The 27,168-nt window shown below is 49.0% G+C and overlaps 4 protein-coding genes across 6 annotated transcripts in view; 3 read left to right on the top strand and 1 right to left on the bottom strand.

The window, feature by feature from the left end:
* The first annotated feature begins 926 nt into the window (after window positions 1–926).
* Window positions 927–8,552, top strand: LPCAT4 (lysophosphatidylcholine acyltransferase 4). 2 transcript variants are annotated; one of them, XM_033109225.1, is made up of 14 exons: window positions 927–1,188; window positions 2,481–2,623; window positions 2,959–3,179; window positions 3,552–3,664; window positions 3,787–3,847; window positions 4,154–4,197; window positions 4,391–4,425; window positions 4,978–5,032; window positions 5,185–5,267; window positions 5,524–5,649; window positions 5,984–6,116; window positions 7,325–7,423; window positions 7,749–7,905; window positions 8,179–8,534. In XM_033109225.1, exons 1-14 carry the CDS (start codon window positions 1,075–1,077, stop codon window positions 8,331–8,333), a joined length of 1,539 nt encoding a protein of 512 aa, XP_032965116.1. In that variant the 5' UTR covers window positions 927–1,074; the 3' UTR covers window positions 8,334–8,534. The 2 variants fall into 2 exon arrangements, with proteins under 2 accessions (XP_032965116.1, XP_032965115.1); XM_033109224.1 differs by having other exon boundaries at window positions 928–1,188; window positions 4,139–4,197; window positions 8,179–8,552.
* A 77-nt stretch (window positions 8,553–8,629) lies between these two features.
* Window positions 8,630–18,997, bottom strand: NUTM1 (NUT midline carcinoma family member 1). Its single transcript, XM_033109223.1, has 7 exons — window positions 18,967–18,997; window positions 16,557–17,262; window positions 14,340–14,468; window positions 13,080–13,219; window positions 12,302–12,591; window positions 11,910–12,026; window positions 8,630–11,564 (listed from the first exon to the last, which is right to left on the bottom strand). Exons 1-7 carry the CDS (start codon window positions 18,980–18,982, stop codon window positions 9,606–9,608), a joined length of 3,357 nt encoding a protein of 1,118 aa, XP_032965114.1. The 5' UTR covers window positions 18,983–18,997; the 3' UTR covers window positions 8,630–9,605.
* Window positions 18,998–20,773: 1,776 nt separating this feature from the next.
* On the top strand, window positions 20,774–21,589 carry NOP10 (NOP10 ribonucleoprotein). The gene is made up of 2 exons (XM_033108710.1): window positions 20,774–20,912; window positions 21,211–21,589. The coding sequence occupies exons 1-2, from the start codon at window positions 20,859–20,861 to the stop codon at window positions 21,349–21,351; spliced, it is 195 nt and encodes a 64-aa protein (XP_032964601.1). The 5' UTR covers window positions 20,774–20,858; the 3' UTR covers window positions 21,352–21,589.
* Window positions 21,590–24,677: 3,088 nt separating this feature from the next.
* The window catches only part of SLC12A6 (solute carrier family 12 member 6), an 86,579-nt gene continuing 84,088 nt past the window's right edge, over window positions 24,678–27,168 (top strand). For both annotated transcript variants that reach the window (XM_033106988.1, XM_033106987.1), the window contains exon 1: window positions 24,678–26,317. In XM_033106988.1, the coding sequence (XP_032962879.1) occupies window positions 26,047–26,317 (271 nt within the window). In that variant the 5' untranslated portion in view covers window positions 24,678–26,046. The remainder of the gene's footprint in view (window positions 26,318–27,168) is intronic.

Here is a 27,168-nt window from a genome sequence, read left to right as displayed (position 1 = left end):
GCAATGAGGTTCTTACCACTTTTTTGTCACGGGTATTATCTTTCTGATTGTGTTACTGGCTGTGGGTATCAAAGTCCACCCAATTCTCTGATCTCACCATCACCTGACACAAACAGGCGCTCACCAGTTTATGAGTTTTCTAAGAGAGTTTGGAGTTTGGGGGTGAAGGGTATCTGTCTTCTCACTCACACAGTGGAGAGAGGGAGACAGATCGGCACAGAAAAGAGACACTAGAAGGAAAAGGAGGGCTTTCCCAGTTCCCACTACCCTTTCCCGCCCCTGCCTTGTCGGACTTATAGGGGCCAGCATCTTGGGGGTTGCTGGTGCCTGGCGGATTCGCGTCCTCACACCAGAACAGGCGGCCCTGCCTAGCGCTGCCGCATGCGGAGAGGTGAGGCACACCGCGGCCGCCAGAGGGCGCGAGCGCCTTGAGTCCTCGCGCGATGGCATCGCGGGGAACGGGAAGGATAGGTGGTCGTCCCGCAAGGAGGGGTGGCAGCGGGGAGAAAGGGACCCTGCCCCGCCTCCGAACTGCCGGCCTTCGCGCACTGTGCACCTGCCCTTCCATTTCCATCCGCCCGAGGGCCCCACCCCGATCTGCGCTCGCAGGGTGACCTCCACGCGTGAGCCCGGTCGGAGGGCGCTCTCCACCCCGCACCCACCTCGCGGCCCCAAACCCGCTCCTAGCTGGTGGCTTGCGAGGAGGAGGCGGCGGGATCTTCAGAGAGGAACGCCCGCAGGGCCAGACCCGATAGCATCCCGCAGGCCTCAAAGCATCCGGCCGCTGCGGAACAATGGCTGGAGGGGATGCGGGTGCGGCAGCAGGCGCGGAGGAGCTGGAGCTCCCGGGCGCTGGAAGCCCCGCCCCTCGGCCGGCTCCCTGACAACGCGGGTCGGGCCGCGCCGCGCCGCGCCGCGCCGCCTGCTCCCCGCCCCTCCGCGCCCCGCACCAGGCGGGGCCGGGGCCAGAGCGCTGCCGCCGCTTTGCTGCAGCCTGCAGCTGCTGCTCTGCTGAGCGAGGCCGGGGGCCGGGCTGAGGCCGGGGCGCCCTCCTTCCCACCTCCTCCCGCCGCTATGAGCCAGGGAAGTCCGGGGGACTGGTCCCCCCTCGAGCCCACCTCCGGACCCTCAGCACCCCCCAACCCCTTCGTGCATGAGTTACATCTGTCCCGCCTCCAGAAGGTTAAGGTAAGGTGTGGGAGGGGACGTCGGGAGGACTTGTGGGACAGGAAAAAGAGGTCGTTTAGAGCCCTGGCAACGGTGGGGATGGAGCTCAAGAAAGGAGATGGGTAAGAGGCTTGCGGAGTGGGAGTCGGGGGGTGCGCACGTGGGGGTGGCGGGGGTGGGGTGAGCTGGGAGTCCTGGAGAGGACGCGGCCTTGGGCGATAGACAAACTCCAAGGTGTGGAAGAATTGACTAGCTGAGGATGAAGGACTGCAGGGAATTCAGGGGTAGGGGAGATGGAGGATTCTGGGGAATGCGGATTACATCCTGCGGAGGCCGATGGGCTAGGAGGGAGTTAGAGACTACGGAAAGCCGGGGGTGGGGGCAGGGGCGTGCTGAATGCTTCTCGGAGGCTCTGAATTAGAGGAAACGGGTTTCTGGGCCCGGAGCCTGCGCCCCTGTGCCCTTCCAACGCCCCCTCTTTCCACTTCCCCCCCACCCCGCACTGCAGCACCTCCTGGTGGGGGTGGGGGGGAGGCTGAGAAGGGGGTTGGCTACAGGAAGTGCAGGGTCGCACCAACCTAGCGGAACTGATGAGAAGTGTGGGGAGTGTCCAAGGTTTCTGCAGCCATCACCTCCCCTGAGGCGACCTCCTGAGGCTCGGTTTGTTTACCTGCACTCTTCCCCAGGGCAGCCCATGGAGTCACCTGGCTCCTGGCAACCCCTACCCTGCGAAGTAGAGGCTGAGTTCTTCTCTCCCCCATCCCCCTGTACTAGGAGAGTCCTTGGGCAGAATTACAGACTGGCCTGTGTCCTGAAAAGTGGACCTCTGTGTGTTCCAACCTCTGTGTGTTCCAACCTTCCGCCTCCCAGGCCCAAAGTAGAAAGAGCCATGTACCAGGCTTCTGTTGGACCTAGGAGCTATTTATGGAATGGGACATGGAAGAGAAAGAAATATCTCTAGCCTCCTGCACATCAAGCACCGTGCTGGGGCTTTTACACGGGTTATCATTAAATCCCCTTAACAGCCTTTCCAAGTGCTAGATGCACTTATGACACTCGATTTTATAGGTGGGATGGAGACCTACTGAAAGATGGGAAAATGAGGCCCCTGATCTTACTAATCTTTTATCCTCTTGCCCTCGTTGGTATCTTCATCCCACCTTGGATTCCAACCCCCCTCCTATTCCCACATCGCCTCGCACCTGATCTACAGTGGGCAGTGGCTCTCTGCTCCTGTGTCTATCCTTGTGCGATGGGGGAAGCCTTGGAGGAAACTTCTTCCAGCCCTGAAGTGGCATTCTCTCCCACTGCAGTTCTACTTCCTGGGGGCACTGCTGGCCCCCATCCGAGTGCTTCTGGCCTTTATCGTCCTCTTTCTCCTCTGGCCCTTTGCCTGGCTGCAAGTAGCTGGTCTGACTGAGGAGGAGCTTCAGGAGCCACTTACAGGATGGAGAAAGTAAGTGGGGGATCAGCCACTAGAAACCCTGTTTCTCACTTCTCTTTCCTGCTGTTCATTCCGCTCCCTCTTTGAGAAGAATAGGAGGGAGGGTTCTGAAGCTCTCGTACCCAGCCTGGCGAGGTGAGATGAGTCAGCCAGGCTCAGACCTGGTACTCAGGACCTCAGCACTAAGTGATGTGCCCTGAGAGGTCCCAAAGTAGCCAGAGACTTCCACCTCTTGGTAAGAGTAATAGAGGGCAAAAGAGAGGTACCTGCTTTCCTGGGTGCCAAAGCCTAGGGGTGAGTGAGGGTCAGACTTGCCTCCTCCACTGACGCCGCCCCTTGCTCTGCAGGACTGTGTGCCACAACGGAGTACTGGGCCTCAGCCGCCTGCTCTTTTTCCTTCTGGGCTTCCTCCGGATTCGTGTTCGGGGTCAGCGGGCCTCTCGCCTTCAAGCCCCTGTCCTTGTGGCCGCCCCCCACTCTACTTTCTTTGACCCCATTGTTCTGCTGCCCTGTGACCTGCCCAAGGTTGTCTCCCGAGCTGAGAACCTTTCTGTGCCTGTCATTGGAGGTGAGAGAGTGAAGGAAGGATCAAGGGGAGAGATGACCACTCTGGGGAAAAAACAGGAATCAGATGGACACACTCTGGAGAGAACTGGCCTCAAGGTTGGGGCGGGGGAGAAGTTAGAAGAGATATTAACTGATGCACATGAAATGCAAATTAACACCATTTGTGATACTACCTCTTAGACTCTGAGGGCTGGGGCTTAGAGAGAGAGGGTGCTGGAGGGAGCTCTGGTCAGTCCGGAATCGGACAACATACAGTAAAAGGAGGGTCACCAGGACAAAGAGATAACTGAGAAGCATCTCCTACTGTCGAGAACGGGGAGACTGCAGGTGTTAATGCCCCTGAATAGGAATCTTTATCCTCTCTGGACCCCAGCCCTTCTTCGCTTCAACCAAGCCATCCTCGTATCCCGGCATGACCCGGCTTCTCGGCGCAGAGTGGTGGAGGAGGTCCGAAGGCGGGCTACCTCAGGAGGCAAGTGGCCCCAGGTGGGTACGAGTCTTAGGACTCTCTTCTCACCTTTTATGTGCTCCTGAAGAGGCTTCGCTTTCCTCTCTGCTCCCCTTCAGCCTACCCTACCTCATTGCGGTCTCTTGGTTTTATTCCTCAGGTACTATTCTTTCCTGAGGGCACCTGTTCCAACAAGAAGGCTTTGCTTAAATTCAAACCAGGTGAATAAAACGATAGTGGGTGATAGGGCTGTAGGAAAAAGGAGCCTCAAATTTGGATAGGGACTCTGGAATAACCCAAAAAGTGGAGGGATGGGGGAGGAATGAGAGACAGGGAACCAACCGCCTAGCTGACGTGGAGAAGTCTCAGGAAGTCAGAGAGAAAATTATAAATGAAACGGAGCAAAGCCAGATCTCATGTGAGAACTGTCCCAGACTCCTACACTTCATGCCCTCTAGCTACCTCCACGTACTAACCTCTGCCTGGGGGGTGGGGGTGGAAATGGGATTTAGGAGCCTTCATTGCAGGGGTCCCTGTGCAGCCCATCCTCATCCGCTACCCCAACAGTCTGGTGAGTCTTAGTCCAAGAAGTGGGGAGGGGGAGAATGAATTCACCCCATTGGGTGAAACCTGTGAGTGCCGTGATGGGACATGCATGTGGGGGTGGGGCCAGGGCGGGGTCGGAGCCTCTGCTGAAAGAGGATTAGCCAGTTGCAGGGAAGAGAAGTAATGCCTTTCTCCCTTCACCTCTGTTTCTCCCATAGGATACTACCAGCTGGGCATGGAGGGGCCCTGGAGTGTGAGTTCTGGTATTCCTGGTGTGAGGGTGGGGAGCAGGGTCCATCAGAGAATTCCTGGCCCATCTTTCAATCTCCAGACCAAGCAAATGACCCTTCGTTCTCGGACAAGAGACCTCTAGAGAAGGAGATGCTTGTTTCCCACTGTTTTCTGACCTCCCGGTGTGATCTGGAGTGCTTTCAGCTATCCCACCTAATCATTCGTGCTGTGATCATAGCTCCTTTTAACTTATTTTCCTGTTTCTAAGTGATTTTCTCCAGTCGTCTCTGCTTGAGAACCTCCACCACCAGGCTTGCCTCTTGCCCTTTCCCGGATCACTCAAACCTCCTCTCACCTGCAGTTCTTCCTCTGACATATCCCTGCAACACTTCTCACTTTGCCTACCACCTTTCAGGCCCTTCCCTTTGTCTCCCAACTGTACATTTACCCAGCTGACTATATGGTTAGGAGTACATTTTTATGTCAGTGGGTAGAAATTCTCCATTCCCTTATTTGGGGTGGGAGGAGCCCATAGTGAGAGACTGGTGAGCATCTGAGGTCTTTCTTTTCTTAGACTCAAAGTCCTCTGGCTCACAGCCGCTCAGCCCTGCAGCATCGTTGATGTGGAGGTATGACCGCCAGGGCTGGGGTGTGAGAATGGGCATCCGCTAACCCCTGAAGCTTTGGGAAAGGAGGGTGGGGGTGGTCATCCCCAGCTTTGAGGTCCTGATGAGCAGTGTGTGTGTGTGTGTGTGTGTGTGTGTGTGTGTGTGTGTTTCAGTTCCTCCCTGTGTACCACCCCAGCCCGGAGGAGAGCAGGGACCCCACCCTCTATGCCAACAATGTCCAGAGGGTTATGGCACAGTGAGTGTCCCACAAAGTATTTCCTGGAGCAGATAAACAGGGCAAAGGGATCACAGGCCGGGGTGGAGGGTGGAGGTTTTGAGGTCAACATGGGGGAGTGGCAGTGGGAAGGGCTATTAGACAGCTGAGACTGGGCGGAGATGGGGGTTAAAGGGATCCAATGTCCTCCCCGTAGTGAGCAGGTCAGTCAGTAATGAACCCTCAAAAGATTCTTCTGCCTCGGTCCCCCTCCATTCCATCCCTTTTCATCCTGTAGGGCCCTGGGCATTCCAGCCACCGAGTGTGAGTTTGTAGGGAGCTTGCCCGTGATTGTGGTGGGTCGCCTGAAGGTAGCATTGGAGCCACAGCTCTGGGAACTGGGAAAGGTGCTTCGCAAGGCTGGGTAAGTGACTTTGAAAATGAGGATATGGGCAGTGTCATGTATAGACAGAGAAAAGGGAGAAATGGGAAGGACAAAGGAAAGTCTTAAAAAGTGGGAAGATGGAGGAATTTTAAAAAAGATAATGGAGTAAAAAGGAAAGAGGAAGAAAGAAAGATACGTAATAGCCCAAGATAAAAGTAGGAATGGCTGTCCAAGGACTGCGTCAGAGTACACCTTAGGAAAACACAAGATGTACCTGTGCTGGATAACTCTCAGGGCTGGGACCACGGTCCTGCTGGATGGTGTGCCCAGAAAGAAACTGAGTCAGCTCTCTGCTTCAACAATTTCATTGTAGGCTGTCTCCTGGCTATGTGGACACTGGGGCAGAGCCAGGCCGGAGCCGAATGATCAGCCGGGAAGAGTTTGCTAGGCAGCTACAGCTCTCTGACCCACAGACCGTGGCTGGTGCCTTTAGCTTCTTCCAGAAGGTAAAGGAGCTGGGATGCAGAGCGCAGGGTTCAGAATTAAGGATGGTATCTGAGTGGCCATGTCAGTCTCATGGGATGGCCAATTTGGAGTCTGCACTGGATATTCTAACCGCTGTTGTGAGATAGCCATCTTCTGAGATCTGCTGGGGAATCTTTTTTTTTTTTTTAATAGTGTATCCAGTGCATTGCAGAGCAATGTTTTAACCACTGTGGGAAGGAACAATGGAGAAATAATCAATCTGTGAGGTCCATACATTTCTGAAACCACTTTAGAGTTTGGCAAAGATCATAGGACCTTGTGGGACACTGCGTGAGTGTTTCAGAGAAGAGCCATGAAGGTTAGGTGGGAAGGTGGAATGGCGGGGACAACACAGCTTACATGGTTAAGAGTGTGAGACCCAGAAGCATTTGCAATACTTGGGCAAATATTTTAAAATATCCCACAGCTTCTCTGGGAAATTCCTGAACTTTCTCAAGAATCTTGGCAAACTGTATATTCCTGGGACTTACAGGTTTTCTTGTCAAATTATAATATTGTCCCAGAACATTCTTAATGTTTATGAACAACTACCAGTGGTTCCACGGAGCTCTTTTTGATTTAAGATGCAGACCATGGCTCTCAAAGTCCTCTGAAGGGACCAAGAGTGACCAGGTGTGTTGATTCCTTAGATTGGGACAGACTGTCCCTGAAAGGAGCTTCCCCACTTAGCAAACCCTGAATGCCGTGGTCCCCCATAGAGTTGTTGGGGAAGACCTCCTTGTGCTTTTTGCAAGAAATTATTCCAACGGCCCCCTTTTAGTCTGCTGGACCAGTTTTCCCACATAGGATGAATCAGAAAAGAACCAGTTTTTCCAGCTTGGGGGCCAAGAATGCCCTCAATGGTATGTCAGAAACTTACAACTCCTGTATTCCCAAGGGATTCCCTAGGAGATCCCTTTATAGGAGAGCTTTGTCACCAGGTCACTTGGGGAAATAGCTTGAGCAAAACCATGACCTGAGAGAATTATCAGGGACCTGGAGAGTTTAGGGCACAGGGTTCTGAGGGCAGCAGACACAAGAGACACACACACCCCCTCACCCCCCACCCCTCCCCGCACCACACCACATACCACACCCCCTCTACTGAGAAGAGGAGCCAAAATCCAGAGCAGAAGGGAGACTGCAGGGTTGGTCTGCGCATTGCCCTGGTTTCTCTTTCACCCTCCAGGATGCCAATGGTTTGGTGGACTTCCGAGATGTGGCCCTTGCATTGGCAGCTCTGGATGGGGGCAGGGACCTGGAGGAGCTAACTCTCCTGGCCTTTGAGGTATGAGGGCAGGAGTGGGGGAACGTAGTGGCTATGCTCACCCAACCCAGGAGCCTGTGTGGTGCGGTGTTACCAGTAGCTTCTAGATAGTAGATGCATGCTATACACTCGTGTCACAAACTGCAAAGCCGCAGGTTCTCTATGTGAAGGCATCGCTGGGAACAGGAAGAGGGCAGCGGCTCTGAAGTTAGAATTCTCCTACAGAAAGGACCCACACCTGTGCTCTATATTCTTGGAAGAGGAGGAGCCTGTTAAGCAGACCTGTGGGGCACTGTGGGGCGACGATATAGAGAGAGGGCGTAACTGGTGTACTTCTCTCTTTCAGCTCTTTGCCGAAGAGCAAGGAGAGGGGACTAGCCACCTACTGTACAGAGACGGCTTCAGCACCATCCTGCACCTGCTGCTGGGGTCACCCCGCCCTGCTGCTGCGACTTTGCATGCCGAACTATGCCAGGCGGGACCCTGCCAAGGCCTCTCCCTCTGTGAGTCACTGCCTTCTCAGCCCGCGTGGGCATTCAGGGTACCATCAGCACTGGGCTGGGAGGGGATATGACCTGGTGGCCAGTGCCAGGGGTCAGAGTATCTGAGAGGTAAGAATGGGAGGAACCAGCTGGGAAGGCAGAAAGAGCAGAAACATAGACTGAGGAGTGAAGCAGAGATGAGAGGGACAGGACATACCTACCATTTCTGAGAAAAGAGCAGGGCATCCTCTTCCTCTCCTTTTTACTTTTCCCATCTCACTCTTACCTGTCCAGGTCAGTTCCAGGACTTCGCCCTCCGTGACCCGCTCCATGGGAAGCTTTTCAGCACCTACCTGCGCCCCTCCCAGCCACCAAATGCCTCATCCCCAGGCAGCCCCGCTGCTCTGGCCAATGGGACTGTGCACGCACCCAAGCAGAAAGGCGACTGAGCGCCTGGACCTCCCCAGCTCGCATCTGGCCCGCAGACTCAGGGCCGCTCCAGGGGTCGCCCCTGGGCCTCAAGTCCTCTCTGCTCCTGCTTGATTCTTTGTTATTGTTGTTTTTTTAAGTTGATTTTCATTTTTTGTTTGTTTGGTTTTTTTGTAAGAAACTATTTTATATATAAATATAAATATATATCTATATCTATTTAAAAAAAAAAAATGAAGCTCGGTCACATTGGTGGTATCCTTAGCTGGGAAGAAAAGCGGTTAATGGTTGCCGGCTTCCCATTGGACAATCCTGAAGGTTCCCAAGGTCCATACTCTTGTCCATGGATGAATCCTCTGCACTTGCAGCTGGACAGGGTGCTTTCCTGCACAGAAATCGTGCGACTCTCATATCCTTCCCTCGTGTTATCATGCCCCACATACACACATTTTAACAGGCTTCCTCATGAACCTCTTTTCAGCCTATTCCCTCTTGTTCTGTCCTCATTAGAAATTAAAAACTAGCTAATTACCATTCCATATTTAATATCCTACTGAGACTGATGCCTCCTCTCAGACCAGCCACACAGGAGGGTTTTTCTGCTATGGGGTGAGTTGAGGACATTGAAATCCCTTCTGTCCAGCCTCTCTTCAAGGAAGAAGAAAACAAGGCTCTCCTAAAGAAAGGTGCTATGTCTAGACACAATTATGGAAAATTAGACTTAGAAAATTAGATACCTATCCCAGAAATTTGACAGGTAAAAAACAGAGCATCTCGTAACATGTATAGACTTTTAAAGGGAGACAGATAATGACAGGCTGTCCAGAGAAGCCCTCCCAACAGCCAAGTCCAGCCCTTTGATGAAAGGAGGAATGAAGTGCTCGCTGGGGACTTCTCGGTGCTGGGGCTTCTCGGAACCTAGATGAGGCTGGAAAGGTGTCAATCTGTAAAATCCAGGGCCACCCCACCTTTTCTTTACAGCATCCTACCCCACCTAAATGAGCACATGTGAGAGTATTTTCTAACAACAAAATCTTTATTGATTTTTTTCCCCATACAACTTTTTCCAAAGGTACTTCCCCCTCACCTCCCACCCAAGGCACCACTGCCAACCTGGCCTGTCTGAACTTCCTCCCCCACACTCACCACTTTTACAGAACCACAAAATGGTTAAGAACTAGTCCCTGCTTGGTATGCGGCTGGGGTGAAACCCAGGAATGGGGGAGGGAGGGAAGGGGGGAGTGGTGATGCTTTAGGGACTGGCATGAGGGATAGGATGGTCCTGCTGTTCCCTACTGGTTACGACGTCGTTTCTTCCTTTTGCCCGTGACAAAACTGTCACGCCTTCTCTTAGGGGCCTGTGAGGGTCGAACTGCTCCGAGAACCGGAGGTTTCTCCCCAGAGACCTCAAGTTTAGCTCCCAGGTAGGCCCTCTTTTCAGCAGGGACTGGACCTCCAACTAGAGCTTGCTTCCTAGACTTGGCAACAACATATGGAGGTTGGCCGAGGCCTCTTGCCTCAGCAGAGAGGGAGTGGGATGCTCTCTGGGCCTCCTGACCTGTAGACGACGGGCCTGAGACAGGGTGAGGACTGAGAGCAGGACCCGTCGGTGACAGGCTCAGTTGGGAGGCCAAGAGGTAGGCAAAGTTGGAGAGTTCCTCATCTTCCTCCCCCGCCTCCTCCTTTGCTTTGGCCACATCTGCTGAACTGCATGTTTCACTACCAAGAGAGGCTTCTTTCAGACCTAAGGCATCCCTGGTTCCCCATTGAGGGGAAGTGCTCCCCAGGCCCTGGGGAGATGTGGATCTGGGGGTCCCGTATGCATAAGATTCTTGATTCCCTGGTAAAGGAGAAAGGTCTTTAGGCTTGGGCAAATCAGTGTCCTCTCCTTGGGGGTCATAAGAATAAAAATTTGGTGGGCAGGTCTCCTCGCTGACCCCTAGCTGGAGGCCACAGTCATCTCTAACGTCTAGTATGTTGCTGTGGTCTGTGGTTTCCAACAGTGAGGACATGGAATTGCCACTCCCTGCCTCCTGGCTGGCTTCAGGGAAGAAGGAGGCATCCTGGGTCCCCTGGATAAGGATATTGCCTTGACAGGTAGGCAGGAGGGTTTCTTTGGAAACCACTGTGGAGCCATCAATACTGCTTTCTAGTGACAGAAGGCAACTGTCAGCCCACAGGTCATTGGGCTCCTGTATAGTCTCAAGGCTCTGGTCTTGATTTTCTTTAAGCCTCAAGGCTGAGCTATGGTTTCTCTTTTCTAGGGCAGCTGTGGCATCTATGCTTCCATAGGGATTTGCACTGCTTCCCACATCCCCAAGTATTGTGGTTTCTCCAGGACCCAGAGAAATGTTGCTTCTGGAGCCCAGTACCTGGCAGCTTCCCTGGTGCTCAGGTACACATTCCCCATCATAGAAGTTCTCTGTGACCTCCTCAATTTGTAAGGGCAACTCCAAGCCTATGACGTCCATCTCACTGCTGAGCCAAAGTCCTGGACTGAGAGAAGCCCCATCCCCGTCCCCAGCTGCTCTAGAAGGGCTCTGCTCATAACTCTGAACCATGGGAGGACTTCTGTCATCTCCCCACATGACTCCTGAAGAGCCTTCCTGGGGCACTGCAAACAGCTCATTCCCTTGAGACGGCACTCCAAGACCCGCTATCTGTTGTCCTGTCTGCAATCCCAGGACCTGCTTTTCTAAGCTCTGTTCTTGCAGAGGAGCCGGCTCTGCAAGTCCAACATCCAAACTGGGAACCATCTCAAGCTGGGGGCCTCCCTGCCAGCAAAGGGGCAGAGCCTCAGGAGTCCCATCAGCCACTAGGTCATGCCCAGGGGACCCAGCACCTCCCAGGTCATTCTGATGTGGGGACATCTGGTTTGTAACCTTCCCAGGCCCTCTTCTCTTCGTACCTAAAGACCCTTGAGTTCCCTGTGGAGCTGCAAGTTCTAGCTGCAGGTCCCAGCTGCTGGGAGATGGCAGGGTGTTCCCATCCCTGTGCATTCCCTTCAGGCCATCTGGGGCCCGTTCCTGCCCACCATGCGTTTCTTTTGCCCTCTTTCCTGGAGGAGCAGCCTTTCCAAGGTGAACGGGGCCCCCAGCCACCCGAACCCCAGGTAAGGGCCGAAGTCTCCCACCCCCATCTTCATCCTCGTCAGAAAAGGAAGGACTTGAGTCAGACTGAACTCCACTGCAACTTTGAGGTGCCTCGGCATCCTCTTCCTCCTCCAAGGCCAGGAGTCGCTTCTGGACCAGCTGGAAGGAGAATGGACAAATACCGTGCTACACATGATTGTCGGAGGGGTGACTGAGTGGGTGGTAAGAAGATGGTACTTGGGCAGGGCAGAGAATGCAAGCAAGTGGCTTAAATGACAAGATACCGTAGCTCTTCTTTTCCCTCTTCTTGGGCCTCATTCCCACGCTTTGAGCCCTTACAGTCCCCTTTTCCCGTGTGTCCTCAGTCCTTTATCTACTTCTTCTGCATATAAAGCCCAATCCTAAAGCTGTTCATCTCTAGAAACCATACCATCCAACACAGTGTAGGGTTAGCTAACTTCATGCGAGCTTCTTGTTCTGATAGTCTCTACCCCCCAAATTTACCTGGGCAAGACTGAGTCTTTCTTCTTGCTCCAGCTCCTCAATCAAGGCCAAAGGATCCCTCTGTTGTTCTGGGGACAGCAGATCTGCCAGAAATTGAGGGTGAATGACAGCTTCCACCTGGGGAGCAGAAGGAAAAGTGATGTGAGTCTGACAGGAGATAACCTGTGAGCCACAAAGCTCTAGAGAAGCCAGGATCCCCCCACCCCCTCTCCCAGGTTGTTATAAACCATGACCAGCTCCACACATTCACACACATGCGTATACACACACACATTTCTCAGTATGGAATAGAGCCTAGTTCCTACCTGCCTCAGGCAGAACCCTAGACCTTTGGTTCCCTGGAGTTCCCACCCCAGGATCTGCTAGAAACCAGACATCCAGACCCAGCCCACCTTGGAGACAAAGACCTCCTGAGAACACAGCTCATCAATGTAGCTCAGGAGGTCTGGATCTGGATGCATCCCTTCCTCCTCCTGCTGCTGCTCTTCTTCCTCTTCCTGTCTTCCATCTGACTCCCCAGTGGCCAAGTGACTCCCCATCAGCCCTTCCATGATGTCAGCATACTCTTTCACAGCTTCTGGTGGGATCTCTTTGGGTGCCTCAGGAACTGGAGGCCTCTGGGTTTTGCGCCGCCGCCGGCGGGGGGCCCGTGCTTTGGAAGTCGCCTTCTTAGGAATGTACACTAAGGGAAGAGATGGAAAAGAGAAATGGAAAGTGGTACAGAGACTATAACTTCTGCCTCCCAACCCTAGGGGAGTACACTGAAATGGCTCCAGGCTGGACCAGGCCACCCTGAAAAGTACTAGCTATAGGAAAAGATTGAGGAGCTGGAGGGTCTAAGAGAGAATCCTTTATGTAGAATCTTGGAAACCCTGAAATTCCAAGAAGTCCCCTGATCTAGCCTCCATTTCTTAGACCAATGAGGTATTATAGGGTGCATTTATAATCTCAGTGAGAGAGTAGTTGGTTACTTGGCCAAAATCAATACCTAGTTTGGGACCAAGGGAATCTGAGAACCCAGCCTCCTATGTTTGTCCTGTTTGGTACATCAAATGCCACTCACTGGAGGGAAAGTGACAGAAGCAAGGGCAATGCCTCCCTTAACCCGTGACTGCTTTCTGTATGCCTTCCCTTTGAGCCTAAGGCTCCTGTCAGAACTGGTAGACTTACCTGGCTGCTGACAAACCTCAGGGGCCAGGGGCCCTGGAGGATCAAGTTTCAGAGGGGCTGCAGGAGGCAAGGCCTGGGACCCACTCATCAGCTGTGTGTTCTGAATCTGCATCTCCTCCTCAGCCTCAAACTCCATGAACCTGCAGAAGGGGAGGAAGGCCTGAGCAGTGCTGAGACGAGACCCATCAGAAACCCAGAGACCAGGAAGGAGCTGCTCACGGTGGCCAAATAACAGTTCTGGGGAAACCTCACAAGGTCACCACATAGTCCCTTCACCGGCAGCTGTCGTTTAGGAAAGCTTGTTAAGAAAATGAATAATCTAGAATTTGTAAGCTTCTCCAGGACAGAGCCATGGCTTCTATGTTTTCATATCATATCTCACCCAGCATCACAGAGGATATACAGCAACAATTAATACAGACTTGTTGAATTCATTCAGGGATCCCACAAGCAGGTTCCTCCTCCAAGCCTCATCTATCCCTGCCTACAACCGTAAAAAATGGCTGAAATCTTGAAGCAGGGCCTGGGGTTGCAATTCAAAGCAGTTCCCACTAGGAGGCAGTGCTGAGATCCAGGAGTCCTTAGACTCGCACGGGGCCCTGGAAGGGTCACTATAGAAGGTACAGGTCCAGAAGATCTGGTGGAGAAAGTGGAAGCTAAGCTTGGAGGAAAGGGTTCATCTTCCTCAGTGACTTTGTTAACAAAGGAGATTATCAGAGAGAAGTGGGGGGTATGAGCCAGGAGATCATGCTGGGCATCTGGGACCGTGGCTTCCCCTGACCAACCTCTTCAAGAACCAGCCCCTTCCTGGGATGATAGGGATAAACAACCTCTGTGCCACTATTTCCAGAGGAGGGGTGGTCCCAAGGTCTGCAGCCATAGCCACTTGCTGCCTGGTCAGTGAGATAGGAAAGAACCTGCCTAATGGAGCTTACCTCCTCATTGCTAGGTCCCTTCAGCATGGACTTTTATGCCAATTGAGCTCCAATCCCGTCCTAAGAGCTGCAATATCAAGGCTCCCATATAATTCAAGATCTGGAAAAGGGAGCGCTTCCAAGAGGATATAGGAACAGAAAAACTCTAGAGCCAAGGTGGTGAAAGAAGTAGCAATGATCCAGGAAACCCTATCCTAGTCTACACCCCTCTTCCTAGAATCCCTTTTAATAATCATCCACATACCCAGACTCAAGCCTCTCTTACCTGCCCCCAACCCTCCCCACCACACAGCCCTTGTTGGGAGAATGAGAGTTTGTCACTCACTTTTCTGCCATCTCATAAAAGATCATCCGGTCAAAGTTGCTGGTGCGCTCCCACTCCTGCACAGCCCTTGGCAGTCCCTCTTCCAGGGTCATAGTGGGCTTCAGCCGGGCCAGGGAACGAAGCACTGGGCTAAAATCCACATTGAGTCAGTCACATTCTACAAGTGTCCCCCCATCCACTTGTCCTGATACTGTCCTAATAGACACACCCTGCCCCTCCTCAGATCTAGTGGCCCTCACTCCGTCACGTCCCCGCTTCTGATTAGGCTTTCAGACTCCCAACTTCCCATCCACTGACCATCCTGCCCTCTTTCGTCCCACTGAAATTTACAAATCTCCCACAAAATCAAACAGATGATTCTTCTCCCCATCTTTTGAAATTAACCACCCTTTAATTCTCACAGTGCTGTCCTAAACATTAGGAAGAAAATACTCACATTATTAAATTAATGGGTTTCATTGTAAAGTAGGCTTAACCCTGCCCACTAGGCTTTTTGCATTTTTAAAAAGGCACCCACTAACCCAAATGAATCTCTAATTAAAGGTTGTGTGTTTTTATTTGTTGGTTTTTAAGTGCTTTTTGCCTCCAGGATATGCCTCCCAGACAGTCACATATCAATGCTCTGTAAGTTCTTTTTGATTCATTTTTGCCTCCCTGACTTCCCGAGTCCCCAAGCTTTATTGTGCCTAGGATCACCTGGTTAAGCTTGTTATAAATATGGACTCCAGCGCCCGAGGATCCCAGGACTGATACCAACTTCCCAGGTGACTGTTGCAGAGGGTCTGGACTGCACTTTGGGGGAGACCCTGCCCAAAGCCCCTAAGTGTAGAGAGCAGGAATAGGCCAAAACCAAAAGCAGTGCTGGCAGAAGTTAGAAATTCAGACTGCCCGCCTCCAAGAGAGAATTCAGAGCTGTCTGGAGAAAGCAGGTAGTAGGTAAGATGAGCTATACTTAATACTTTGTAAGTTCAGCCACTTACAAAAAAAAGTATCAGTAATTTTCCATTATAAAATACACAAAAAATGATTTTCAAGTTGCAACAACAAAAAGTAATTCATAATTTCAATGCAATTCCAAACAAAATCCTGATAGAATTTCATGGCACTTGATTTTATATTCCTAAAATTAATGTGGAAAACCACTTAGTCTACCAATAAAAAAAGTATTAAAGAAGAAAAAGAGTTCAGCAACTAGAGATAACAGAGTGTATGTTTTTTAAATTCAGTAAAAATGTGTTATGTAGTGGTTTACACAAAATGTTGAGTGCAGTGACAGGGGCAACAGGTCTGCGTGGGAAGAAGAGAAAATTCCCCAGATGGCCAATGACTCTGTTTTATAAACACAAGAGAGCCCATGACCCTGGGCTCCTTGGCTAAGCATCCACTCACTCTTCAGCAAGAGATTTTGGCCTTTTGCGTTTTTTCCTCTTCTAGATTGACTTTTTATAATAATATTAATAATAACAACAACAGCAGCAGGTACCATTTAGTGAAGCATTCTCTGTGCCAGGCACTCTGCTAAGTGCTTCACATATATCAACTCACTTCATCTTCTCAGCAACCCTGTGAGACACAAATAACTATCCCCTTTCCAGAGGAGAAAACTGAGGGTAAAGATATGAAATGTTGAGCCTGGACCCCAAAACTAGAGAGTGGTGCTGCCTAGGCCCTTCACCTCAGCAAGCTTTACCACCTCCCCATTTTGATTTGAATTCTCCTGAATAAAATAGGGAGCGGTGGAGGAGGTGACGCACAGAAGGTCCTTTGTCTGGTCCCGCACCATCCTCTCCCACAGGAATGAGTCACACCTTATCCTGGCCCGTTAGAATGGCTCAACTCAATGTCCGAAGGTGTTAAAATAGAATGAGAGGACCTGGCACTTAGTGTCAAAGACCCAAGTTCCAACCACTGCTCCTCACTGTATGGTAGGAAACCTCTCTGAGCTTCAGTCTTCTCATCTATAAATGAGGACTAAATGCTTGCCTGAACTCACAGGGTTGTGAGCATCACTTGAGAGCACACAACTGAAGGCTTGCTAAAAACTGAAAAGGCTTATCGTCATCATCATCATCATCATGCTTTTGGTACTCAGAGCATCTCTCCATCACCCTCATGACCTGCCCTTGAATATTCCTATAGCGTAACCTCTTCTGTCCATCCCAAAGCCCTCCTTATTGAAAAGCCCTAGGATAATTAATCTCAGGTCTCCCCACTTACATAAGAAAGCAGGAAAGAGCTTCTGCATCAGGACTCTGGGATAAGTGCATCCGGGCCAAGGCTTTGTAGCACTGCCAGCGTCGGAAGTTCTCATAAACACCCTTGGAGGTACAGGAGAGGTCACCCAGTGAGGGCTGGGATTGGGTGGCTGGCAGACCTCCTCCAGTTGCCCCATGTGGCACAGGCCAAGCGTTTTCCGGGCACACAGGGAGAGCCAGTTGGGAAGCTGACGGTGGAGTCTGAGCAGGAAGGCCTAGGAGGCCCTCCTGGCTCACTCCAACAGCCTTAGTAGCTAGAAAGGTCTTCATGTTAGAAGTTGTCACAAACTGAGGAGGAGGACCTTCGAGGCCCCCAGAGGGAGCACCTGAGGCAATCCAACTGAGGGCAGTCTGAGTAAGGATCAAGTTCTGAGTTTGAGAGGCCTCAGCTGGCCCCCCTTCTGTCTTGATTTTGACAATGACTTTGCCAGCTCCAGCCCCACTGTGGCCAGGGCCCCCATCCTCTGTCACCAACATTGGGCTAGGGAAAGCGGAGAGCATCAAAGAGTTGCCTGGAGGGAAAGCTGAAGGCATAGGGGGCTGTGCAGGCAGCTCCCAGGGTGGTTGGTCTGGTGGGCCAGGAGCAGGTGGGGGAAAGGGAAGTGCCATGAAGGGAGATAGGGCGGTGCCAGGTATCATGGTCATATCTGGTCCAGGCAATGGAGATGCTGTTGAGACAAAGAAAAAGAGGGAGTGCAGTAGGAGAAAAGCAGACCAGAAGCTACATTATCAGAGTTGCACTTCAGTTACTGAAAAATCAGAGCTCTGATTCTCAACAGGTAAGGAAGGGTATATATGGAGGGGAACGTCTGTAGTTTGCAAGTGATTTTGATGTTCCTTACTCCCGGTTGGAAATCATTGCACTAGAGAAGTAGCAGTGACTCTTGGACCCATGAGCTCATACTCCATAACACGTCCCACAGAGGATACAGGTACATCTGGAATATATAGTCATACAAATTCCAAACCCATTCAAACCACCTGAACTCTGCTCCCAGCTGGTCTGTGGTCCTTGCCACCACTCACAGAAGTGCTGTTCCCAGGAGAGGGTGTGTGGATCAGATGTTTGGTTCTCAGAAATTTTGTTATATAATAGCTAAAAATGACTAGAGATAAGGGCCAGGATATGGACAAGGGGAGGGCTGTGTGGGGAGGGAGGTTTCCAGAGCTTTAAGTAGCTGGTGGACACGTTAAAATTTGGCATTGCAGACTATCTGTGGTCCTCCAGCTTGGATTCCCTATCAGAAATATAGGATCCACCAAGAACAAGGCACTGACAATGAAGTCTGAAACAGTACCTGCTAAGAAGGAGCTTATGTGGGCTCTTGTCAGAGACCGAGGATAAATACATAAAACGTTACTTAATCAGGACATGTGTCTCCTAGGACTTTTTATAATAATAATAGATCATCTGCCTAATTTCATGCTACTCTCCTCCCCCTCTTATAAAGACTATTCCCCTGGCAAACTAACAACACTCAGCTTCCGCTCCCTGACCATGAAAGAGACACGGAATATGAGCAAATGTGTCATCTCGACAACAGAGCAGAGGGCCAGGAGTATTCCATGAAGTTCGGATGCAATGAAATAGGACTGAAGGTGTGAGCCTCACAAAAAAATAGAAAAACTGAGAGCTTCTCAGGGAAGCCCCAGCTCTCATTCTGGCTGGAGTGATCCACCTCCTCTAGCTCTGGGGGAATCAAGGAGAACTCCTCCCTGAACTGAAAGAGAAGCCACCTCTGGGGCTGGAAGGAGCCATGAGGCTCTGAGCAGAGGCACTTATAGTACCTTCCAGTCTAGCTATCAGGAAGGCATTTCTCCACAGACTTGGCAACAGATAACCCCACTGAACAGCTTCTCCAGCTAAGACCTCCACCCCACCCTGACCCCCCAATACATCGAGAGTGACCCCAGCACAATTCTCTCAGGGGAAAATTCTAGAACAAGCTCCAATTACCAAAAGAAGACCCAGAATCCTGGGACTTCCACTTGAACCCTCTCTGTGCCACACATACCACTGCCCCTGCCACACAAACACATGTTGAACGGGGTCCCTCTTCCAGAGAAGCAAGTTGCTAACTGCCATCCCTTCTCTATACTCAGCACTTTCCTCTGAGGTACTTAGATCTGCATCCCAGAGGGCCCTCTTACTTCCCCAACCCCCAGTCTTTTTTTTCCCAACCCCCAGTCTTCATGGCACAAACTTATTTCCCAGCCTCTCCAAGTGTGATTGTTTTTTTGGTAGCATCTATATTCTCATGTCCCTCTAGGTCAGTACAAAGACCCCTATTGTCCCCAGGTAAAGTGTCAAATTTGAATCCCCAAGGATGTGGCAGGGGGTGGGGTACCCTCTGCATCACCTGCAGACTTACCTCCATCTGAAGTCATCCTCTCAGGTTTGGACACTAGCTGTGGCTGTCTGGAAGCCTCCAGAATGAGACAGTCAGGTTGAGGACCCAGAGAGTAACCTGGCTCCAGTAGATACACAGGGATCCAAGGAGGAGAGGATAAAGATCAGATCAAAACAGAACTGGAATCTAGAACTCAAGGAAGTCTGCAGTGGGGGAGGGGATAGGGGAATGTGGGGCTGGGGTAGGGAGATATTCGACAGCAGGCTCTGGTAAATTGGCAGTAACCAGGAATTCCCACCAAACCAGAGTTTGGCAACACAATTGTTGTCTACCTCTTTAGGGCAATTTGTAAATTTTCAGATTCCCAACATTATAGTTTTATTAGTACATCTCCGTTCCCTACACAATTCTTCACCAGTATATTTAGTTTTGTGCCCTTAAATCCCACCCAGTTCTGTAACTGACTTCCTATTAATAGAAGGTTGTGGCAGACCCTTGATTTAATTCAATGTTCGCTGTATTTTCTGAACCAAATTCAGAACACACAGTCTGTGTACTTAAGGATCTGGAGAACGGAGTGCTTGAAATTAGGATTGTCTGGGAAGACCCAGGGTGTTTGGTTGCTGTATGCATATCATTTCCTTGGAAAGCTGTCCTGCAGTTCCCAAATAGTCCACCATCAGCTCTGCAGTCCACAGAAGGTTTAGCCTTAACCCTTGGTTGAAAAGCCCCATTCTATCAAAGACAGGCATTCAACCTAAAATTTCAAGGCCAAAAAGTCCTTTTGTTTGTTAAATTATTTTTGTTTAAAAATTTTATTAAATAATTTTAATTTTTAAAGTGGGAACTACATTAGCATGGGTCTAAAGTAAAACTATACAAAACAGTGTACAGCGAGTCTCCCTCTCCCACTCTTTTCCCCTGGAACCAAGTTCTTTGTTCCCAAAGAAACCAATATTATGTTCCTGTGAATCCTTGCAGAGATATTTTATGCACTGCAAGTAAACACGTATTATCATTACGTTTTACGTTTCTTTAAAAAAATTTTTTTTTCAGGTTTCCTGGTTATAACATTAATGTATATTCCAATGTTTTTGACATTATAAATAATACTGCAAAGGTCATCTTTGTAATATTACCTGGGCTCCAGTTTTCATTTCTTTAAACTAGAGTCCTATAAGGAGAATTTCTACACGTTCTTTAAAACATTCGAAATAACCCCTAGAAGGTACATCTTATTATGCTATTATTAGCTACTCACCACTATAAGCGCTGAGTTTGTGGTAGAGAGACCTGAGTTTGAATCTTGGTTCGATCACTAAAACATACTTCACCAGTTTCATAAAACAACTTCACGCTCTCTTTGCTGTGCAGAATATTAAATACCCATCATGCACTCTTTACCGCCAATATTTTGAAATAGGGCCGGAGAACCGGATAGAAAAAGAGGGGAGGGAAGAAAAACCTTCCCTCTTCCATAAGGTAAAGGGGCTCTGAATCCTGGAGCTCTTTGTTTCTCAACGCACTATAAATCCACTGCCCCTGATATGGGTGTGCATCTTGCGATAAAGACAGGATTCTATTCACTAATGTTCAACTCATATCCATCCCTATCCCCCTCTAACGCCTAGCAGTGTCTGGCACACAGTGGGCACCCTCCATGTGTTTTAGAAGGCCTACAAAGTTGCAACTGGGCACCAAAGTCTACAAGGTTGCAACTGGATTGCAACTGGGCCAAGTCCTGCACTAGTGCGCCCCCTTCTGCCCAGCTGGAAAAAAGCCTAAAATGAACTACATTTCCCAGCATACCTTGAGAGAGACACTTCCGGCTACACAGGAAGGAAGTTGGCAAACACGAGAGACTGTTAGACTGAGCTGCTGACGGAATTCGAGCTTCTGTCTTCATCGTGGTCATGTTTCTCCAGTATTACCTCAATGAACAGGGAGAGCGGGTCTATACCCTGAAGGTAAGAAAAGGAAACATGTAAATAGGCATGGCGAAAAGTGGAGGTGGGTGGAGCGGTTGAGACCAGCCGCGGAGTTGCCTAGCTGAGTGGGGGGAGTTGGAAAGCCCAGAAGCCAGGCGTGGTAAGGTAGTAGCTGGAGTGTATGAGTGCTACTTTGACCGTCGCGTCTTCTGTCTTCCTTATGATCATTTTCCGCGCGTCCCCCTCCCCATCCCAGCCTCCATCTCCTTTATGACGCCAGTGATTGAGTTTTCTCACCACACCTGTACTGAGATTATGTTCTCTCTTCCTGGAGCAGAAGTTTGACCCCACGGGACAACAGACCTGCTCGGCCCATCCTGCTCGGTTCTCCCCAGACGACAAATACTCTCGACACCGAATCACCATCAAGAAACGTTTCAAGGTGCTGATGACCCAGCAACCGCGCCCTGTCCTCTGAGGGTCCCTTAATTTCATGCCGCCTGCTACCCCTCTGAGACTTTCCGAACCCAAGCGCTGCAATCTGTGAGCCTTGATGCCTTGTTACCACCCTTTCTTTTTGGAATCTGGTGTCAACATTACCTTTGATCATGTTTGTGCGAGGCAATCATGGTAGCATACACCTTAAAGGGAACAAGTTTGAATCTTCTTTTCCTGTTTTGACATACTGTCTGGTTATTAAAATGATTTGAAAGAGCTCTTATTTTGTATGTTGTGGGAAGAAGGACGTGGTTTAAAAAAACAAAAAACGAAGAGAGATGGGAGGGAAGTGTACCCAGGGGCACAACAATACTTGGAAGAAAATCCTAAGTCGTTGCTGTAGCAGGAGTAGTGCTGTATTAGTGACAGGAGGGTGTTGGGGAAGGGAAAGAAAGGTTGAGAAAGATTTACATAATTGTCAGCATTTACAGAAAAATACCCCTGTTATCATTCCCCTTGAAGTGACATTTTGACTTAAAATGGAAGAGTTGCTTGAAAATAATAGCAACCATATTGTAGAGGGAAAGCAGTGAATTGGAAGTCAGGAGACCAAGATGCGCTCCTCTCTGCATAACTTTAAGAAAGTCACTTAACCTATTTAGTCCCAATTTTTTCTTCATTTCTAAGTTCTCTTCCAACTCTATAACAGATTGGGTTCAGTGGCGGATATATATCCACAGTGTTGTTCCACCATTATGAATATGAATGCCTCTGTGCATATTTACTGCTCCTCTGGAAATAGTCGCAGTCTTTTAATTCTCTCCATCAAGGAATTGTCTTACATACACCTAACTTTATATTCTCTCTGGGAGCTAGCTGCTATGTGGAACTCTACGTGGATCTGAATTTAAAAGATGAGGTATGAGAGATTGAAGTGGAGATTTTGTTTTTCAAGCTATCGTTGGTGGTTAATAACAAAAGAAACCTGGGAGATTTTTAAGGATTTGAGCTTCTGTCAAAGGGCAACCATAAATTTTTAATTCAATTGCTTTATATTAGAGGGATGATGAGGCAAAATATTGTATACTGGCTGGCATTCAAGAAATGCTAGCTTGCTTTTACCTCACCTTGTCAAGTTAATCCGCTCATGTCCCCAATCATCTCATTCATGGCTTTTGACATTGGATTTGAATGTTTGCTTAATGCCACAGATTTAAGAATTGCTTTGTGGAGATTGTGTTCTAATTTTACAATCTTCTTTTTCTACTGCATCAAGATTCTAGACTCCAGAAGCAGATGTAACTTATCTCAGCACAAATTTGATTTATCCAGACTGGCCCTGCAAAGGGATAGATATGTTTCTCTTGGAATCTGATGTCTGACCATCCCAGCAGAGAAGTTCAGGATAGTTGTTGACTGCTGAGAAAAAAAGAAAAAATATCTAAACTTGGGTCACAGTTAATAGAAGACATGATTTTCAAGTCAATTATTTACTTAAACATATGGGAATGGTGAAACAAAATATTTGTTTCCTGTCAATAATTTTTTATTTCTTAGCCTAGTCACTTACAGGTTCTTAGCATTGGATCTGAGGGATTTTAAAGACTTTTCTTGCCCCATTAAGGGGATAATGATTGAAGAAATATTAAAAATTCTGCAAATGGCTAGAAAAAGCAGCTGCTGAGCAGATGTTTCCTGGCATTGTTGTCAGTTTTGAGTCAAACTCATAAAAATTCAGAAGAAAAAGAAAAAGGATCTGCTCTGGAAGTTTCTTAAGCACCAAAATCAATTAATCAAATCTGCTACCAGTATTTTTTAATGTTGACAGTAATTCTGTCCTTATAATTTACTCCTCCTCCCCAAAGAAAGATTAGCTTTGTTCCATGCTACATTCTGTGTAGACTGAAATGAGAAGACTAACATGGAAATATTCTGAATTGAATTTGAAAAGAAAGGCAAACTGGTTTGAATATACCAAGGATTTTTCCTTGGTACCCTAGGTATTAACATTTGAGACGTGCTCAGAAATGGGAGTCTTAAGAGTTATACTATTAGGTATTAGGTAGTATATATAAGTTAATGAAAACACTCTGTGTATGAAGCAAAATTGGTTGTAGAAAGCCAGCATTTCTTTGTAAGGGGAAAGTCTTTGAGATTTGAATGAACAGGCCTGCCTGAGGAAAAAAACATCCCTCAGGGAGGTGACTTTCTTGCTGCCTCAAGGTAGGAAACGGAGCCTTATTGGGCGAGGGTCTGAGTTCTTTAGGATGGAAACTTATTTTCTCCTGAAATTAATATCTCCACGCAATTACCGTAAACTTACACTGTAAGAAAAACAACAACAACAAACTGAGCCTGAATTAATAGGCACAAGCATTATAAAGCACCTAGTTTTGAGGGGGTTTACATTTTAAGTGGAGATTATTTCTCATTTTGTTATGTGGATCTTTTTAACCAGAGTGTGGACTTTGTGTGTCATTTGATAAAAGGGAATTTCCTGGTTCAGGTCTTAAACACAGTTCTGATTTTATTACTAAGGATGATGCTTAAAACATTTCCATTGGTGTAGAGGAAGGACACAGGCAAAGCCAGGGCCCAGATTGTTAAATTTAAATGTCATGATCAAAGCTATAGGAAATAACTTTCAAACGAAACACTGAGGAGCCAAAATTCATTGAACATGTCTATTTGTGCATTAAATGAACATGGTAAGAAAAATACTCTGGTGGCAGTAGTACGGAAAACACTGGGAATGGAGTCAAGAGAAAGTATTTTCTCTAGGTCTAAAATTAAAGATATTTTCGTTAACGGAATTTTCAGTCTGAGTAGAAAGTGAACATAGGATTTTTCCCCCCAGCTTTATTGAGATACAGTTGACAAAATGGTACATATTTAAGGTGTACAACGTGATTTAATAGATATATAATATACATTGTGAAAGACAGCATTTTTTTAAGGACTGGAAAAGGGGGCAAAATGCATAAACTTGAGGATACAATGCTTTAGAAGAGACCTCTACATAAAAATTCCAATAAGTGTCATACCTAGATATATGGTATTGGGAGGTTTGTGATTTTTAAAGAAATTATGAATGGTATTTTCGGAGATGCTTTTATTAAAGAAGAGAGGGTTTTTGAGGTTCTGAGGCAAGGGGCATTGCCTGCTCCCTGAGATGCCTCCAGAGTTGGTGCGAGAGGGCTGAACCAAGAAGGAAAAGGATTTGTTTTTTCTAGTGTACGTATTAATAGCTCAGTCTTCTATACCCAACTACAATTCCCATCGTGCTCCGGTCCTCCCACGTTAGGCCCCGCCCCTCGCCCCCCAGTCCCGCTGCGACTCAGGCGAGCGCATGCGTGCATCCCTCTCCGTCCGATAGCGGGCGGCAGAGGCTGGGCGGGGCTCCCGGCGCTCACGGGACGGTGCCGCCCTCCGATCGCTACACCGCTTCTCTTCGGACCGTTAACCTCGAATGAGGAACAAGCCGGGAGGGAAGGGAGGGGCTGCGGCGGCGCGGGCAAAGCCCGCCGGGCCCGGGGCCGGGAACGGCGAGGTCACGTAACGGCTACTCTGGCGTCTGGCCAGGGAAGGGGCGCCCTCCCCGGCAGCCAGAGCCCGCCTGCGCTTGCTGCGGCTCGGAAACAGTTACCAGCTTGTAAACAACAGCTGCGCGCGCACCCCGCATCAGCTGGCGCCGGGATCCCGCACCTGCGAAGTCCGTCCCTCAGCCGCGCCGCCCACTCCTAATCAGCCAGGGCCAGCCCGCGAGGCCGTCTCCTCTTCTGCTAGGACCCGAAGGAAGAACCTCGAGGGGCTAACCAGTACCAGCGACCTGGTAGGGGAGAAAGCGTCTCCGGTCAAAGGGTTGACCGGTCCTGTCAAACGCAGGAGAAACCCAGAAAGCGGATCGTGGCTTCAGTGGAGTAGCAACGACCTGCCACGACCCTGAACTGCAGTCCGAGTTGTCGCGATCCGCTAGCCGCCTCCTCCCAGATCCCAGGGACCTTTCTGCCAGAAAACCAGGCGGGCGGGCCACCCCCGTAGACCTCTCGGAGACAGGAATCTGCTCTGCCCCTGTATCCTCCTCTGCTCACCCTTCTGTCCTCATTCTCCGTACATTAGTGTGGGATATTTTTCTCGTTATGCATGCGCACCTCTCCCACAAGATCAAAGTGGATTATCGGCCTCAAAAACCTCGGGTGGCTGTACACACACCTCCCAGCCAGACCTGTGAGGTATTCACCTGATATACAACAGGTGGCCGGGTGTACACCGTTTCGCAATCTGATCTGCGCTATATTTGCATGATAAGGGTGGGCCCGCGCGCACTTTGCTCAACTAGAACCGTGGGACATTTACTAGATAAAGGACTAACTACCTCGGCCGAAACCGGGGGGTCGAGAGGAGAAAGGCGAACTCGTAAGACCATGGCACTGAGCCCGCGGCCCTGGATCAGGAGAGATAGCTAGAAAGCTCTTCATTCTGAAGGAACGAAGTTACAGGAGATAGGCACCGTTTTGTTTTGTTTTTTCTTAAATATTTTTCAGCTACTGGTAGTGCACTCTCTAGGACACTGCTTGAATTCTGAATATAAGGATTCTTATTTGGGGCTGTTTGTGTGGTGTAAATCAAGATAATTAAGTTTTTTTTAAGTTTTCTATTTTTGCGATCAAAAGCAGCTAGCGTAGGAGGAAAGATTTTGCGGGGTTTTTCTTTGCCCTTATAAAGGAAAAGAAAAATGCATCCTCCAGAAACCACCACCAAGATGGCTTCTGTTCGGTTCATGGTGACACCAACAAAGATCGATGATATTCCAGGGATGTCAGACACCAGCCCGGACCTCAGCTCCCGATCCAGTTCCCGGGTAAGGTTTAGCTCCCGGGAAAGTGTGCCTGAAACAAGCCGTAGTGAGCCAATGAGTGAGATGTCTGGAGCCACCACTTCACTGGCCACTGTTGCACTGGATCCAGCCAGTGACAGGACTTCTAACCCCCAGGATGTTACAGAGGGTAAGTAGAAACACAGATGACAGGATACTTTTATTGCTGGCTTATTTATGGAGGATGACTGTCTTCTGGGAGATCATTTTTCTATTATACAATAATCATCAGGAACCAATGTACCTCTTTTTGAGATCCTTAGGAATCCTTTGGAAGAATGATTAGCATAGTGGCTCTCTGCAATAGTCATTTGGCATGTGGGAAGGTATGTGGCAAGAAGAAAAGTAGATGTCTAATTTTACTTGATCATTTTTGTCTCCTTAGAACTCAAATGAGTGTTTTCGTTAAGGATGAACGGCAAATAATTTAATAGTTTTTTGGCACAGAATCCTAAATTGTAAAATTTAGTGCAGAGCTAGCTTTGGGGCTCTAATTAGTACAGTCAGCTTTGAAGGCCACTTACAAGTAGTTATTGATCATATCTTAGTTACTGGCTTTTCTACAAAGACTTCAGATACTGTATCACAAAATTCTTTTTAAAAATTTGTATTTTACGAAGAATGGTTCATGCAGCTAAGTTCATTCTGGGTGAGTCTGGGTAGATCTAGTGTGCTGTCCTGTTGAATGGAGAAATTCTAAAGAGGCTTTTAGGGCCTGTTTCCTACATGATATTTTTACTTTGAACTATAAATGGTATGTATTGAGTATTGAGCCTTTGTAGTCAGAAAGTAACACACAAGTCACTTCTGACTTAGATGGACCACTGCAGACTTTAATTTCCTGAACCAGTTTGTGTCAGCTGGCTTGGAAGTTTTCATTGGATTTACTAGGAAGAGGAGATGGAAGAGAGAGATGAATAAAGTGGAGAGATCATAACATTTTTTGGACTCTAAAGTAGAAAAGTTTGAGAAATGCTGTAC

The sequence above is a fragment of the Rhinolophus ferrumequinum genome, chromosome 6 (assembly GCF_004115265.2).
Source record: "Rhinolophus ferrumequinum isolate MPI-CBG mRhiFer1 chromosome 6, mRhiFer1_v1.p, whole genome shotgun sequence".
In the NCBI taxonomy this organism is placed as follows: Eukaryota; Metazoa; Chordata; class Mammalia; order Chiroptera; family Rhinolophidae; genus Rhinolophus; species Rhinolophus ferrumequinum.
The sequence above is the reverse complement of the archived record's forward strand: the minus strand, read 5'-3'. Positions and strand labels throughout refer to the sequence as shown.

Excerpts from the sequence above, each read along its gene's own strand:
- NUTM1 (XM_033109223.1), bottom strand. Across the intron at positions 14,469-16,556 it reads GCTCTTTCCTGCTTTCTTAT|CCCAGTGCTTCGTTCCCTGG; the intron begins GTAAGTGGGGAG and ends TGTGGATTTTAG. Across the intron at positions 12,027-12,301 it reads AGGAGGTCTTTGTCTCCAAG|GTGGAAGCTGTCATTCACCC; the intron begins GTGGGCTGGGTC and ends TCTGCTCCCCAG.
- LPCAT4 (XM_033109224.1), top strand. The coding sequence starts at position 1,075 with ATGAGCCAGGGAAGTCCGGGGGACTGGTCCCCCCTCGAGCCCACCTCC. Across the intron at positions 1,189-2,480 it reads CCCGCCTCCAGAAGGTTAAG|TTCTACTTCCTGGGGGCACT; the intron begins GTAAGGTGTGGG and ends CTCCCACTGCAG. Across the intron at positions 4,426-4,977 it reads GCATGGAGGGGCCCTGGAGT|ACTCAAAGTCCTCTGGCTCA; the intron begins GTGAGTTCTGGT and ends TTCTTTTCTTAG.
- NOP10 (XM_033108710.1), top strand. The coding sequence starts at position 20,859 with ATGTTTCTCCAGTATTACCTCAATGAACAGGGAGAGCGGGTCTATACC. Across the intron at positions 20,913-21,210 it reads AGCGGGTCTATACCCTGAAG|AAGTTTGACCCCACGGGACA; the intron begins GTAAGAAAAGGA and ends TTCCTGGAGCAG.